Source organism: Mustela putorius, unplaced genomic scaffold (assembly GCF_011764305.1).
Source record: "Mustela putorius furo isolate JIRA1106 unplaced genomic scaffold, ASM1176430v1.1 tig00000224_pilon_pilon_pilon, whole genome shotgun sequence".
Classification (NCBI taxonomy): domain Eukaryota; kingdom Metazoa; phylum Chordata; class Mammalia; order Carnivora; family Mustelidae; genus Mustela; species Mustela putorius.
In genome coordinates, this window is record NW_025421321.1 from 18,710,044 (window position 1) to 18,724,394 (window position 14,351).

General features: G+C 39.3%; 2 protein-coding genes across 2 annotated transcripts in view; both read left to right on the plus strand.

Annotated features, from left to right (window-relative positions):
- Positions 1-14,351, plus strand: part of PPP1R21 (protein phosphatase 1 regulatory subunit 21) — a 63,491-nt gene that overhangs the window by 48,379 nt on the left and 761 nt on the right. Inside the window, exons 17-21 of the mRNA XM_004752855.3 lie at positions 1,121-1,363; positions 6,920-6,952; positions 8,203-8,319; positions 10,903-11,001; positions 12,034-12,162. Of these exons, the coding sequence (XP_004752912.2) occupies positions 1,121-1,363; positions 6,920-6,952; positions 8,203-8,319; positions 10,903-11,001; positions 12,034-12,162 (621 nt within the window). The remainder of the gene's footprint in view (positions 1-1,120; positions 1,364-6,919; positions 6,953-8,202; positions 8,320-10,902; positions 11,002-12,033; positions 12,163-14,351) is intronic.
- Positions 12,078-14,351, plus strand: part of LOC106003390 (stonin-1) — a 55,377-nt gene continuing 53,103 nt past the window's right edge. Inside the window, exon 1 of the mRNA XM_013056297.2 lies at positions 12,078-12,162. The gene's annotated coding sequence lies outside the window, so the exon portion shown is untranslated. The remainder of the gene's footprint in view (positions 12,163-14,351) is intronic.

Consider the following 14,351-nt stretch of genomic DNA (forward strand, 5'->3'; position numbering starts at 1 on the left):
CAAGGGTCAACTGTATAGCCCAATGAATTTTCGCTAGTTACTTATGTAATTAGCACCTAGATAAAATTTTTTAAAAAGAACATTTCTTTATGTAAGGTATACCTTTAAAAAAAATTGCCAGAAGCCTTCCTCATGCCCCTTCCCAGTTATTATTCTCCTTGCCCCCAAAGAGAACCATCATCCTATGTTATAATACAGTAGATTAGTGAAAGTTTCAATAAATGGACTTTTCATTAAATGAGGTTTTATAATATATATTCTTTCAGGTCTGGCTTCTTTAGTCCAGCATATCTGTAATGCTCATCATGTTATAAATAATTGTAATCTGTCCATTTTCACTGTTGTTCAGTACTCTACTGTGTGAATAGGCATTATTCTTTTTTATAATCTAGGAGTATTTGGGTAGTTTCAGGTGTTTGACTATCCTGGTGCTGCTGTGAGCATCCTTACACGTGTCTTCTGATAAATATGCACACTGTTCTATTGCAGATACACCTGGAAGTAGATTTGCTGGGGCAGAGGATAAGATGTCAGCTTTAAAGATCCAGCCAAACAGTTTTTCAAAGTGTCTGTCCCAAATTCTAGTCCTCCCAGCATTAGATGGCAGTTCCAGCTGCTCCACAAACATGCCCACCTTTGTATTTTCTCTTTTTTTAATTGTAGTATGTGGGTGGTTTTAAATTGCTTTTTCTTGATAGTGATATTGAGTACCTTTTTTTATGTTTTTAGTCTTGTTCAATGTCCAGGTCTTTTTTTTTTTCCTGTTTTTCTCCTGGGTTGCCTATCTTTTTCTTACTAATTTGTAGAAGTTCTTTATATATTCTAGATACTAATCCTCTGTTAGATACATGCTTTGCAGATGCCTTCCATCTTATGGCTTTTCTCACCCTCTTAATATCTTCTGAAGAACAGAGATTTTTAATTTTACTTTCCACTCTCTCAGTTTCTGGTTGTGCTTTTTGTGTCTTGTGCAGTATTTCCTTTTCCTTGTTTAACAATCAGGCTTTTTTGTTTTTACTTCTGGGAGGTAGTTTGGGTTGAAGTTTTGTGAAGCCTTTCTTGAGCCACTAAGTTTTATCTGCATCGTCCTCTAAGGTGCAGAACTCTATTGCTTTTCAAGGTTCAGCAGAGTTTGGAAAAGATCTCTAAACTGGAGCAGGAAAAAGAACACTGGATGTTGGAAGCACAGTTAGCCAAAATCAAGCTGGAGAAAGAAAACCAGCGGATTGCGGATAAGCTGAGGAGTACGAGCAGTGGGCAGGGGCTCGGGTTGGCCCAGGAAAATGCCACTGGGGTGAATGCGGCAGGCCGGGAAGAAGCCTCAGCCAAGGCTGTGCTGGAGCCTGCTCACAGCACCAGTCTGGTAAGTATCTTCTTTTTTAATGCCAACCGGTAAGGCCTTAATGTAGTGTTTGATGTTAACCATCTAAATTATATGCCAGTGACGGGCCCCTCAGTGGTTTAGTTGGTGAGGCATCCAAATCTTGATTTTGACTCAGGCCATGATCTCAGGGTTGTGGGATCGAGCCTCACATCAGGCTCTGTACCCAGTGGGGAGCCTGCTTGAGATTCTTTCTCTTCTCTCTGTCTGTCCCTCACTACCCCCACCCCTTAAATAAATAAGTAAATGAATAAATAAATAAATAACATGTCCATATAAAACAGGTATAATCTACATGTCCTAGGAAGAGCAAGTGGTGAGCAGGATGCCTCCTTCAAAAAGCTATTGGCTTTTGCATGAGACTTGCCCATGGTGAGGACTGTATTCCTGGAAAAGGTCTAGAAAGTAAAATTTTAAGGTGATTTTGTTTTCCATAGAAATATTTGTAATATGGGGTTATGTTTCTGACCAAGGTCTTGAATGTCTTCCTTTTCATAGAAATGGCCACAAATACCATTTTAAACCAATTACATAGTTCCTAGAAAGCTTTATGATGTATATATAAAATACATAAACCCATCAGGTTATCTTACAGCCTTTTATTTCTTTCTCTTTCTTAAGATTTTATTTTTAATTTATTTGACAGAGAGAGAGAGAGAGCGAGCACGCGCGCTAGCACACGAGCAGGGGGAGGAGAGGGAGAAGCAGACTCCCTGCTGAGCAAGGAGCCAATCCCAGGACCCTGGGATCATGACCTGAGCCTCGAAGGCAGACACTTAAACAACTGAGCCACCTAGGTGCCCCTCCAGTCTTATATTTCTTGCCTTATTTTTAACTGCAGTGATTTAGAAGGTGAAGAAACATCAATATTGGAGCTATTAATTACTTCAAGTAACTTCAAAGTTACTTTAAGAAAAGTTTTCTAATTGTAGTACTCTGCCTACAGTAAGAAAAAAAAATTAGAAAATCAAGGAAAGAAGAAATCAGAGGGGAAAAACCCCTCATAATCAGAAACATGCCTTATTAGGTTCATTTATACAAGTCTTTCTTGAAGATCTTGGGGTGAGCCATGGTACTTCTTGAAAGTCCTAAGGCTTTTGACATTACCACCCCCCACCCACGCCGTAGCTCACTGATGCAGTGAAAGGGCAAGTTATGGTCCTTTTCAGATTTACTTTGCATCCTATTCAGGGCACTCCTGATAATGAAACATACAAACCAGCTTTTATTTCAAGATGTATATAGACCCTATTGCATCTTAATAGTGTCAGAAACTCAGTTTATTAATAATTTTCCTGGATGTGGTACTGGTATTATGATTACTTAGGAGAATATCCTAATTTTGGGAGATAAATGCCAAAGTACTTAGGTAAGGTATCCTAATACATGCAATTTACTTTCCAACTATTCAGGGAAAAAATATAGATATAGATGGATAAACCAAATATAGCAAAATGTTAGTTATTAAGTATTGGTGGTAGATATATCGATGTTTCTTAAACTTTTTCCTCAACTTTCTGTATATTTGAAACTTTTCTTAATAAAATATGGGGGAGGAATTAAAATTTTTAGAAAAGCAAAAATACATAAACCAAACTTCTCAGGGTTTTGACTGGTGTAGACACTATGCTCACAGGATGATCCTATGGTGACCTCCTGATCCCAGGTCTCAGTCTCAGACACGGGTCCTGCACGTTGCCTCTGGCGAGGGCAAGCAGACTGTCTAGAGGCACAGTCAACACACAGCAGGATGTTGACATCTGTTCAGGTACCATTTAGGAAAGTGCAACCCCACCACCACTCATCTTTGGATTTCCCTTCAGAGACTGTCTCATTTTTCAGGTCAGACTTTTTTCCCTCTGGTTGGATTTTTTTCTTTCTACCCCCTCTCTTTCTGCTTCCTTGCATTGGTTTCTTCCCTCAGCTTTCACTTGTACTAGCAGTAGAGTTGCTGGTGGCCAGGAGTAAGTAACTGTTGGACCTGACTAGACCTGGAAGAGTGCTCATACAACAGTGATGACTGTAGTGATTGTGGGCCATCCATGGTGCTGTGGACTTTGAGTACATTAACTTAGGCAGTCCTCACACAGATCCTGTAAGATTGTAGGTACTATCATATCTCTATTTTGTAGATGAGACTGGGGGACAGAGAGGTAAAATAACTCAACTGAAGTCACACATCTGGTAAGTAATGGAACTAGGATGGAATCCAAGGTATCTGGGGCCATATTAGCCCCCCTCACCCCCACAGCCATGGCCTTGTGTTCCTGTTGGTGTCAGAAAACATATCAGCTGACATAAACTAATTTATTTACTGGTTGCCTTTCTTGAAATGCTGGGAGTTGGCAGCATTGTGTGTTTGAGTCCTTAATGTCAGTTGCTCAAAGTTGAAGACTGTATTTATTTGAACATCTTCAATGGCAAGCATGATTCTTAGGTATGTAAGTGAGAAGGATTTCCAAAGACATGGCAGACCTATAGTGTGGAGCAGTATTGGGCCATGAGTGTTGATGGCGTTATTTGTGTTTGATGAGTTTGGAAGTCACTGTTATCTTAACTAGTCTGTTCAGTTAGTATGTGTGTACATGGCTTTGATTTTTCTTCTGTTTGCATCTCTTAAGGGTCTGTTTCCTCCCACCCACCTCATAAGGTGCTATCAGAGTAATTTTCCTGGAGTATATTACTGATTATGTACTCTCTTGTTTCTAGACTTCTGGTAGCTCCCTGTTATCTATAAAATATAATCCACTCACTTGTTTGGCATTCGAGATCTGTGGATACCTTTTCCAGACTACCTTTCTTTCCCTGTCTTCTACATTTTCTTGTAGAAAATGCCAAACTGAGCTCTTCATTGATAACATTCTTTGCATTTTTGCTTCCCTGTCTTTGTTCAAGGTGTTTCTTTTGATACCTGTTCATCCAAAACCTGTATCACCTGTATACTCACATGTTTTTGTCATCCAACTCCTCTTTCCTTCTCCTTGATTTTCTTGAATTCAGAATTCTACCCATGATTTCCAGTATAGTTGAGGTGCCATAGTTTCCATGAACCCCAGTTTTGGGTATTGCCTATGATGGACAGGATTAGAGAACCAAGACACAATGAGCCTCCTTTCCTTTTTCACAGTTGGTCTTTGTTGCTTTCAATCTAAGGGAGCACAGGCATGGGTAGACATCTGTGGAGTGCTGTGGAGTCACAGAGGAGGCCACTGGAGGGCTCGGGGGAGAGGGGGTGGCACAAAAGAGGTAACATGAATGGGTTTCAAAAGTCAATAGGAGTTCAAGGCAAGAGAAGAGTATTTCAGGCCAGGAGACAGGTATCATCACATAACCCTCCTTCTGTCCTGTATGAGGCAGATTCCTGCCAAAAACAGCCTGAGACCATTGAGATGAAAAAGTGATGGTGTTTTCTACCTTCTTGATATTGCTTCTTTTCAACCTTTCTTTTCGTTGTTATTTAATTTTTATTTTATGCCCTTGTTTTCACCCACCCTTAGTGGATTTCACTGAATGAAGTGTGTAGCTCTCTGTGTCCCTCCTTTCTCTCATTTTCCTTTTGGGTGTCAGGAACAAGTCTGTGCCCATTTTAAAATTAACTGACTAAAGAAGCTCATCTTACAGGCCTCCAGAAAATTAGTTTGGTTCCAGCATCTTGGGACTGAAAAGTTATATCAGATAGATACATTATTTCTAACCCTATGGCACTGCAATGGTTGAATGCATAGTATTTGTCATTAAAATATCTGATGGTATAATTTGAGCTTTCAGTCACCTGCCAGTTTATCATGATAAAATATGGCAGTAATCTCAAGAAAGGAAAAGTGCAGAATAATACAAATTTCTTGTTCTTGCTGGAATTAAAAAGCATTAGTAGAATTTGAAATATATGTTTTATGTATAAAGAGAGTACATGCATACTGTAGATAATTAAAAAACCACAGAAGGTTAAAAGAAGAGAAAAGTTGACTTGCTGCTGAATACCCAAACAACTACCGTTAACATTTTTCCTACAAAATTTCACACATGGCTGATATTTTGGTATATAAAATTTCAAACCTTTTAGGGTAATGTGAATACACAAACATTTATGCTATTATTAGAAATCTGTATAAACTTAGTGGTTGATTGTATAGTATTCTACATAAAATATACCTTAGTTTACCTATAAGTGGACATTGTTTATAATTTTTACAGTTTTAAATAGCATCTGCTTGGATGCACAAGATGCTTTCTGCATCTTAGGTGATGTCTTTGAGATGTATTCTCAGGGTTGGAACTTACTAGGTTATAAGGTTTTTCAAACTTACAAATGTTTTAGAGTTTCTTGACCTTTTAATGCCAAATTGTTTTCTAAAAAGGCTGTATTAGTTTACATTCCCATTAACATCATATGAGAAAATGTTGAAATTATGAACATTAAGTTTTCCTTAATGAATGATCCCATTCATTAGTGGGTCCATGTGCTGTAACATATTCTCAAACCGTAACCCAGGAGTCAGGGGATAAGGCGAGGAGGCAGAATATAGATGCGTGCTCAGAGTTCCTTTTGCCAAATGTAGTCATATTTAAATATATAAAATTAAATGATTGGCATGTTACCATAAACAGTTTTTAACTAAAAGAGAAAGACTAATTGCTACTTCTGCTTCAGTGAGTAGAAAATTATGATTCTTTAAAAAAAAAAAAGTCTTATAAATGATCCTTTTTACAGCTAGGTGGGCATGACATTCATTAGCGTGTACTCAGTTTATACACAGTTCAGTGTTCAGAGTAATACTCTTGAGGAGATGATTTAGAATCTGTGAAAACTGTTCATCAGGTGTCCTCTATGAGTGTATCAGAATCCACTGAAACCGAGTTTCCATGGTTCCTTAAGTTACTGTGCCCAAGCACATGCCTTTCCACTTTGGACAATAACCTGAAACCATTATTCATGACTATCTGTTATTGAAATCTTAATCCACAAAAGCAATCTTTAAAAAACTTGGCAGAACCCTAACATGTCTGAAATTACATTTTCTTTTTCCTTAATTTAAATCTGAAATGAATACTTACTAATGTCAAAACATTACATCAAAAGTGTATTTCTTCTTTCTCCTTTTGAACTTTCAGCAGAGTATTATTTGTGTTTTCTCTTTGGAATGTTCAGTTGTTATGGTCACCATAAAACTGTCTTTACTCCTCCTTGGCTGCTGCTTTGGAAATAGGCATAGAAATGAGAAGATGAGTCAGAACTATTCTTCCTCTTTCTTTTCCCAGTCAGTTTGTTGGGTTTCAGTGAAAAGGACTACAGCATTTCAAAAGGAAATAGTGATCATTATCCATTACTGCCTCATGATGGAAATAGGGAACGCAGTTAGCTTTCTATAGGTACAGCCTCCTGGTAATAGAAGACCAGGCAGGACATCTTCTAGGTCTGCACTCCCAGTGCACTTAAAAACAGTGTGAACTGAGAAGAGAAAATATTACAAGTGTTGGAGCTATTGTGTTGGAAGTCAAAACAGTCTGTTCTAAAGCTTTTTTCCTCTTATGTTCTAGATTGGGGTTTTAACCAGGACATCTGACAATGAGGTAATGTGTGCTTGGCATCACGTTTGTTTGTAAATATTTGGCTGTGTGTTTGTTCACAAAATCCTGCAAAAGTCAGCTTTGTCAAATTGTGTTCTGACAGTTCTAGCAAATGTGGAGTCAGTGTTTTTCTCCTCCATCCATGGGTCCATGTTGCTTTTCTTACTGGTTCTATTTTAACTGTCACCAACAAATTATAGCCTGTTTTTGTAATCGCCTCGTTGAATGACTTGGCTTGGCAGTTTGACAAGGTGTGGTGGGAGCCTGGCCATCAGCTTGGCTGGCATCCTGTGTGAGGCATCAGGCCTCCCAGTGGGCAGGCTGGGGAGCAGGGCTTTTCAGGGCCTTGACCAACAGTGTGCTTGCGAATTCTTTCCAGCCATCAAGTGAGTGAATCCAGGTCAGATTTGGCTTTTGAGTTTGGAAATATTATAAAATTTTATAATATATAATATAATATAACTTAAAATGTAACTTTATAAATATACTCTCAAGGAACACTGAAGTTCTTCAGCATTCCACTCAATGTGGCAAGCTGATAAATATAGTTCCAGTAGATTGGTAAGTTACTTGATTTCCTTATTGCCCTTTAGTTTAGGTAATCTTGAACTCTCTCTCTCTCTATATATATATATATATATATTTTAAATTTTTACTTCTGTATATATTTTTAAACTAAACTCCATAGTGCACCATTGCTAGAGTAATAAACTATAAGAAACATTGGTCTGGGACAAGGGCTGTCAACTGTTCATTATAGAAATAGTTTAATTGGTTAATGTGTTTAAGAATATTAGAGCTGTCTTAACATAATTTGGGGGAAGAAAAGAATGTTTGGCTTTTAGGAGTGCCAGTAAATGCTCCCTTTCCCCTGCCTTCTTTCACTGAGAGGAGGACATAGGTGTCAGAAGGATGGAGATTTTGAAAGCCAGCTTTATGGCTCATCACAGTGGGATGGAGGGACATGGCCACAGAGGTAGTGGGCCTCCTAGTACTTCACTGTTGCTCTGTTCTTTTGAAGCCATAGCCTTGTTCTGATATGAGCAGGATGCTGAATAAAAGAAATTTGGAATATACATTTACCTGGTTTGTCTGAAGTTTCTTTGAGGGGTAGGGAAACTGACTTCCTATCAGATTTAAGAAGAAAATGTACAAATGTTGCCTTTTTTTTTCTTCTAGAGTGATGGTCGTCTTTTCTAGAAGTGCTTCATTTCACTGGCATTTGTTTATTTAACTCTGTGTGTTCTGTTTAGGTTCCAGATGTGGAATCTCGTGAAGACTTAATTAAAAATCACTACATGGCCAGGATAGTGGAACTGACTTCTCAACTGCAGCTGGCTGACAGTAAGTCAGTGCACTTTTACGCTGAGGTGAGTGGAGAGTGGATTAGATTTGGTGGTTTTTCCCAATCTGGGCAGGAATTAGGGCACTGCCCAAGTCTCCTGCTGTTTACTGGAAGAAAGATGTCTGTGTCTGTGCATCCATGTGAATTTGGTTGGAATTCATATTGATTGGGCTATATCCAAACAAAAATCTTCATTTCAACAAATACAGGACTGATTTGTCCTTTCCAGGTTACTGAAAGATAGTTGAGACACTTCTAGGTCACCTTTCCTTTGGTCACATCACAGATATTTGGAGTATTACTATTAGTGATTCTTTGTTTGAGAGAGTTATAGGCAGGTACACATTCACAGGTCAAGGAAAATTCATGCAGAGAAATTAAAAAGCAAAATACACCTTCTTCTTTTTTAAATACTCTTTAATTTCTAAGTGGTAGAAATAAGTTCCTATGAATGATGAAATAAAAAAATGTAATCTTTTAAAATCTTTGTTATGTAATTTTTTTTTTAAGATTTTATTTATTTATTTGATACAGAGAGAGAGATCACAAGGAGACAGAGAGGCAGGCGGGGGGTGGGGAAGCAGGCTCCCCGCTGAGCAGAGAGCCTGATTTGGGGCTCAATCCCAGGACCCTGAGACTACAACCCAAGCTGAAGGCAGAGGCCTAACCAATGAGCCACCCAGGCGCCCCAATCTTACTTTTTGTTATATTTTCTTCTTAACCAAATAATTCATTTTCTTAGGAGAATTAGAAAAACACTATGTAAGACACTCAATAAAATCATACACAGTTTGTTAATTACAAAGGAGAAAATGAAGGAGAAAGTACAGAAATCAGAGTATGAGACAAATGGTAAGACAGAATGGCTGTCGCTCAACATGTTAGAATACCCATAAGGTATCTGATTTAAAACTTTAAAAGATCAGTTACAGATGGCAGATGGAGAATTAATATTGCCTTAAATTGTTAAAGAAATTGGGAAAGAAAAGGTAGCACCCTTTATTGGGACCGACTTGGTGATTTTCTCCTGCACTGCAGACACAGAGAGGTTGATAGAGCCCAGTTGCTTGTAAGTAGAGAGGGGCCTTGCTACATTTTCCCTGAAATAAATGATGTGTCTAGTTCCGTGTTGCTCACAAGCTGCCATTACCTACCTGTTTGGTAACAGCTGGTTGGGCTATAGAGAATGGGCAGCACAGCAAGCTGACTGACTTACAGTGAAGCCGCCATAGTGTGGAGCTCCTGAGCCCGGGAATTGTGTTCTTGTCTGGGTCCCTAACTGCCTTCTCAATTAGTGTCTCACACTTGATTGCCACCGCAGTGAAGACCCATATCTTGCAAAACTCTCTCCCTCTTTTTCAGGTGTGGTGTTGAGCACATGGTAGATGTTTGGCTAATAGATGGTGGTTGATTTGACTGGCAGAGCTTTCCTTAAATTCTCTTATGAGGAATGAAATGAGTAGTTGGGGAATATCTGAGGCTCTTTTATTTCCAAGAGATTTGCTTATCTTGGTAAATGTGCTGCAAGAATTCCTACATTGTCCTAGTTTTTCCTTGTTTATAAACAGGAAGTGGTGACCCCTCCATGTGACTTTATGGGAACAGTTAGTCTGAGCATCTGAATGTCGACACAGCATTCAGATGTGTCTCAGCAGGTCCTCCTTGTCAGTCGCATGCGTGGCCTTATAAGAAGTTTAGTGAGCCTTTTAATGGCACATCGTCTTTGAACAATAGTGAGAAACAGAATTTTTCTTCTTTCTTCTTGATCAGGTCTGTCTCTGGAGAGCATAGCTTTGGTAGAACCCCAAAGAAAGCAGCTGGGATCTTTGCATTCCTGACCTCACTTTGTTCTCCCCTAGAGCCTAATCTGTAGCCTGGGGCTGTAAAGCTTTTATTGTTCTGTAACCCTGTCTCTAATAGAGGACTAAAACACAAGAAAAGTGCGTTAGGATTCATCTTGCATGGTCAGATGCCACTCACAACTTTTGAAATAACCAATTCTGTTCACATCCAATGTGAGGATAAATGAATTCTGGGTAAATGTATAAAAACTTCTTAAGGGGGGGTGGCTCAGTGGGTTAAAGCCTCTGCCTTTGGCTCAGGTCATGATCCCAGAGTCCTAGGATCGAGCCCCACATCGGGCTCTCTGCTCAGCAGGGAGCCTATTTCCTCTTCTCTCTCTCTGCCTGCCTCTCTGCCTACTTTTGATCTCTGTCTGTCAAATAAATAAATAAAAATCTTTAAAAAAAAAACCATAAACAAAACAAAACAAAAACTTCTTAAGGGGCGCCTGGCTGGCTCAGTCAGTAGAATATGCGACTCTTGATCTTGGGGTTGTGAATTCAAGCCCCACGTTGGTTGTAGAGAGTTCTTAATAATTAAACCCTTTAAAAAAAAAAAAACAAACTTAAGTTTTTTGTAACCACTGGTCATCAGGCTAGAGCTAGGAGAAACCTTGATAAGCTTGAGTTAGTAGACATTTTTTCTTATTAAAGTGGTGAGAGGGGGACCATATCTTATGTGTACTCCAGTGTGTGGTACAGGCCTGAAGTGAATTTGGTTTGGGGAAATGCCCCCTGAAGTAACAGGGTGTTTTCTGATTTAATAGTGCCGAGCACTCTCAAAGAGACTGGCCTTGGCTGAAAAGTCTAAAGACGCACTGACAGAAGACATGAAAGTAGCCGGTCAGAACATCAGCAGACTTCAGGTGGGTTCAGAAGTGTTTCCTACACGGGGTTAATACCGTTTTCACTGGAAGTTCTGGGGCCGCAGAGTCAGCATTTCCTTTCCAAAGTAGTGGTGTTCACCCTCTAGACATACATTTTTCTAACTACTTTATTTTTAACTCATTTTAAAGTAATATCTTACTTATGTCAGGCAAAAAGTTATATATTGCTTATTTCTCTAACTTGATTTTATTTTAAATAGCTTTGTAGTCAGCATTTCCTAAAATGATACTTATGTACCCACCCCTGGCGTCCCTCCCACCCTTAATCCCTGTCATGGTGGGCTGTACTCTTGTTCTGTACATGTGACTCTGTTCCTTCTCTTTACTGTTTCATAAAATGGACCAAACTCAAAGCTTGGGCTGTAAAATATTCTTCCTTACTCACTAGTTTGTTTTAAAGCCTTATTTCCAGAAAGCCTCTATTAAATATAAACATGATGTAGGCAGAGAAAAAACACATTAGCACAGTAACACCTGCTTCCTCCTAGTTTCAGATTAGTTTATCCGATTAGCTAGGGGCACAGGATTAGATTTTAAGGGGCTGGAGAAAGCAGATAGATGGGAAGACAGACACAGGTGCTTCTCCCAGGGAGGGTCCTGGCCTAAGGGCTGAGGGCGATGAGCTAGTAGGTACTGGGCTAGTGGGAATGTGCCCCAAGACAGACTTGCCCACCTTACCCAAGGCTCTGGAAAACCTGAAGGGATTTGGAAACATAATGTAGCCCTTTTGGTTTTTTTGTGATGGTTTTATACCTGATATAGAAGGACAGTCTTTTTGCACAGAGATTCAGAGCATATTTTGAAGGCTGAAAAGAAAACCTTTCCCCCCATTTGTTTTAATTTTGTGTTCGTATCAGGCCAGTGGCTTGTTCTTCATGTTAATTGATCAGACAGGCCATCTTGATAGGTTGCTTTTCTCAAATTCCTTCTATAAATTAAAAAAACTTTAGAGTGATGTGACTAGTGGGCTTTTGATTTTTCTTTTTTTCTCTCTGCTCCTTTGCCTTTTAGGACGAGCTGACAACTACCAAGAGGAGTTATGAAGATCAGTTAAGTATGATGAGTGACCACCTGTGCAGCATGAACGAGACATTGTCTAAACAGAGAGAAGAGATTGACACACTGAAGATGTCCAGTAAGGTAGGGGAGGAGCGGGGGGCGGGGGAGTCTCTCTGTAATATAATATTTAATATGTAATGTATTTAATATAAGGTATTTCATTGCTGTGCATTTCAGGAGCAAAGGTGAAGAGACTCAAAGTGTTTTTAAATGGTTTTTCTTCATATCATTTGTCCTCTTATTTAAACATGAAATTCAGTTTCTTTGACTGGGTTATAAGTTGAGAGAAGGTCTGACCTCTAAGGCCCAATACTATGTCCTTTGATTTTTGGCACCTTTGGCATTTCTGCTACTGTTTTATCATCTAGGGCAACTTTTAGGAAGGTTTTGATGGGGATTCTTCTTCTTCTTCTTTTTTTTTAACATAGGAGTCTAAAATGGTGCTGTTGAAGAATCATCTTGTTTAGCAGATTTATTTTCATATACATCCATATAACCTAGGAATGTCTTGTTCTTTTCCAGAAATTTCTTTTGATTTCATTTCCCATAAAGCCACAGCTCATCCAGGCTGGGGTCAGTAGGTAATGGTAGTTACCTGTATGTTGAAGTGCGTGTCTGCATAGCCCATGTCTCTTGTTGTAGCGTAGTATGTGCTCTTTTACCAGGACAGGTGGGCTTCAGGAAGCCAGGGACTAGGTTCCATGCATCATCTCAAATGCTTTGCACATTTTGTAACTCAGACAATATGTACCAGTGCCAGTGGGGATTTATTGTCTCTAACCTGTGCTCTTTGAACTCTGCTGTTGCCTTTCATTGACCTAGCAGCCACGTATTGAGTTCCTTCTAGGTGCTGGGACTGGGACAGAAATAGAGCTAAATACACTATAGCTTGATTTTAGCATTGGCTAGTGGTGGTGAGGGCAGCATTCTGCTCAGTTGCTGTCTCCTGGAAGATCTGTCTTGCGAGTGCATTGGAATCCACATTGTGTGATACTTTTGTTCCCTATAGTTTCGTGATCTTCATTGGCCTTTCGCTACTTTGGAGAGAGCAGGAGAGTGTGATAACTTTCCTGGGGCATCTTGTGGTGATTGTAGCCAGACAGTGTGGTTTTGATGATGGTTCTCCAGTTATTTGTGCTTCAGGAAATGAGATTGGAGGTGATGAGTGGGGAAGTCGGTCCTCTTGAATTTCGCCTCCTGCAACCGCTGTGGCCTTTTTCTCGATGTCCCAGCGGTTCCCAGAAAGCTAGTTCACAGGTTATATTCCTCGTCACGGTAGAAAGCACATTATATTAGTTTGAATATTAGGAGAAAGGCTGTTTTAGCATCTAATGTTTGGAAAGAAGGAACAGTGCTTATGGGGAAGCTTTTCAGACCCTAGAGCTGCAGAAGCCGTTTTGTTCTGAATTGAGAAGATTTTGTATCGAGTCCAGCAAAGTTCATTGTTCCAAAGGAATTTGTATTGCAGCTACTTTAGAAGTTAGGGAATTTTCAAGTCCTCTCAGAACTTTGTAATTGAGTCCTTAAAATATTTGTCATTAATTAAACACAGAGCTCGTTTATTTTATTAACTTTTTTATGATCATTCTGTGATTGCTGTATTTTGTGCTCTCCCTTGCCCAGTTTGTTAGTAATTTAGATTGTTGGGGCATCATCTTATGGCAGAGTTGACCTGGTCTCCGTTGGAGGCCAAGTGTATCTTGGAAACATTTGTTGGCTATCATCTTGTTATTAAAGCTTGTGTTCTGCAAGCATTAAGCACACACATGACAAAAATGTATTTGTACCTAATAGTTAAGTATAGGAGTTGAGTTAACAGTGTTTTCTTAAAAAATGAACTTTTCCAGAAAGAAGAGAGTTATTATATAAAGCTGGAAAGTCCAACTGTCAACCTGGGTGGGGGCCTGGGAATGAGTGAAGACATCTGCCCTTAGCTCATTTTCAGCCAGGATCTGAGCTTCCTTTTTCAGATCACTGCCACTGGGTATTAGTTGGCACGTACTCAAAATTAGTATCTATTAAGACCTATTTAGAAGGTATTTATTAAGCAGTAAAGAAACCTGTTTAGGCTAAACATTTTTATTCAGAGTCTGAAATCAGTAAATTCCCTGTCTTTGGAACAAAATGAATATTTGAGGTTTGTTTTCTTCCTTTGTTGCCAATCTTCAGCCTCAGGGGGATAGGGTCCATGGAAATAGAGAGTGGGGGAGTTGAAAGTAACAGACTGCTTTTTGATTAAAAGTTAGCAATGCAGGGTTATCAGCTGTTCT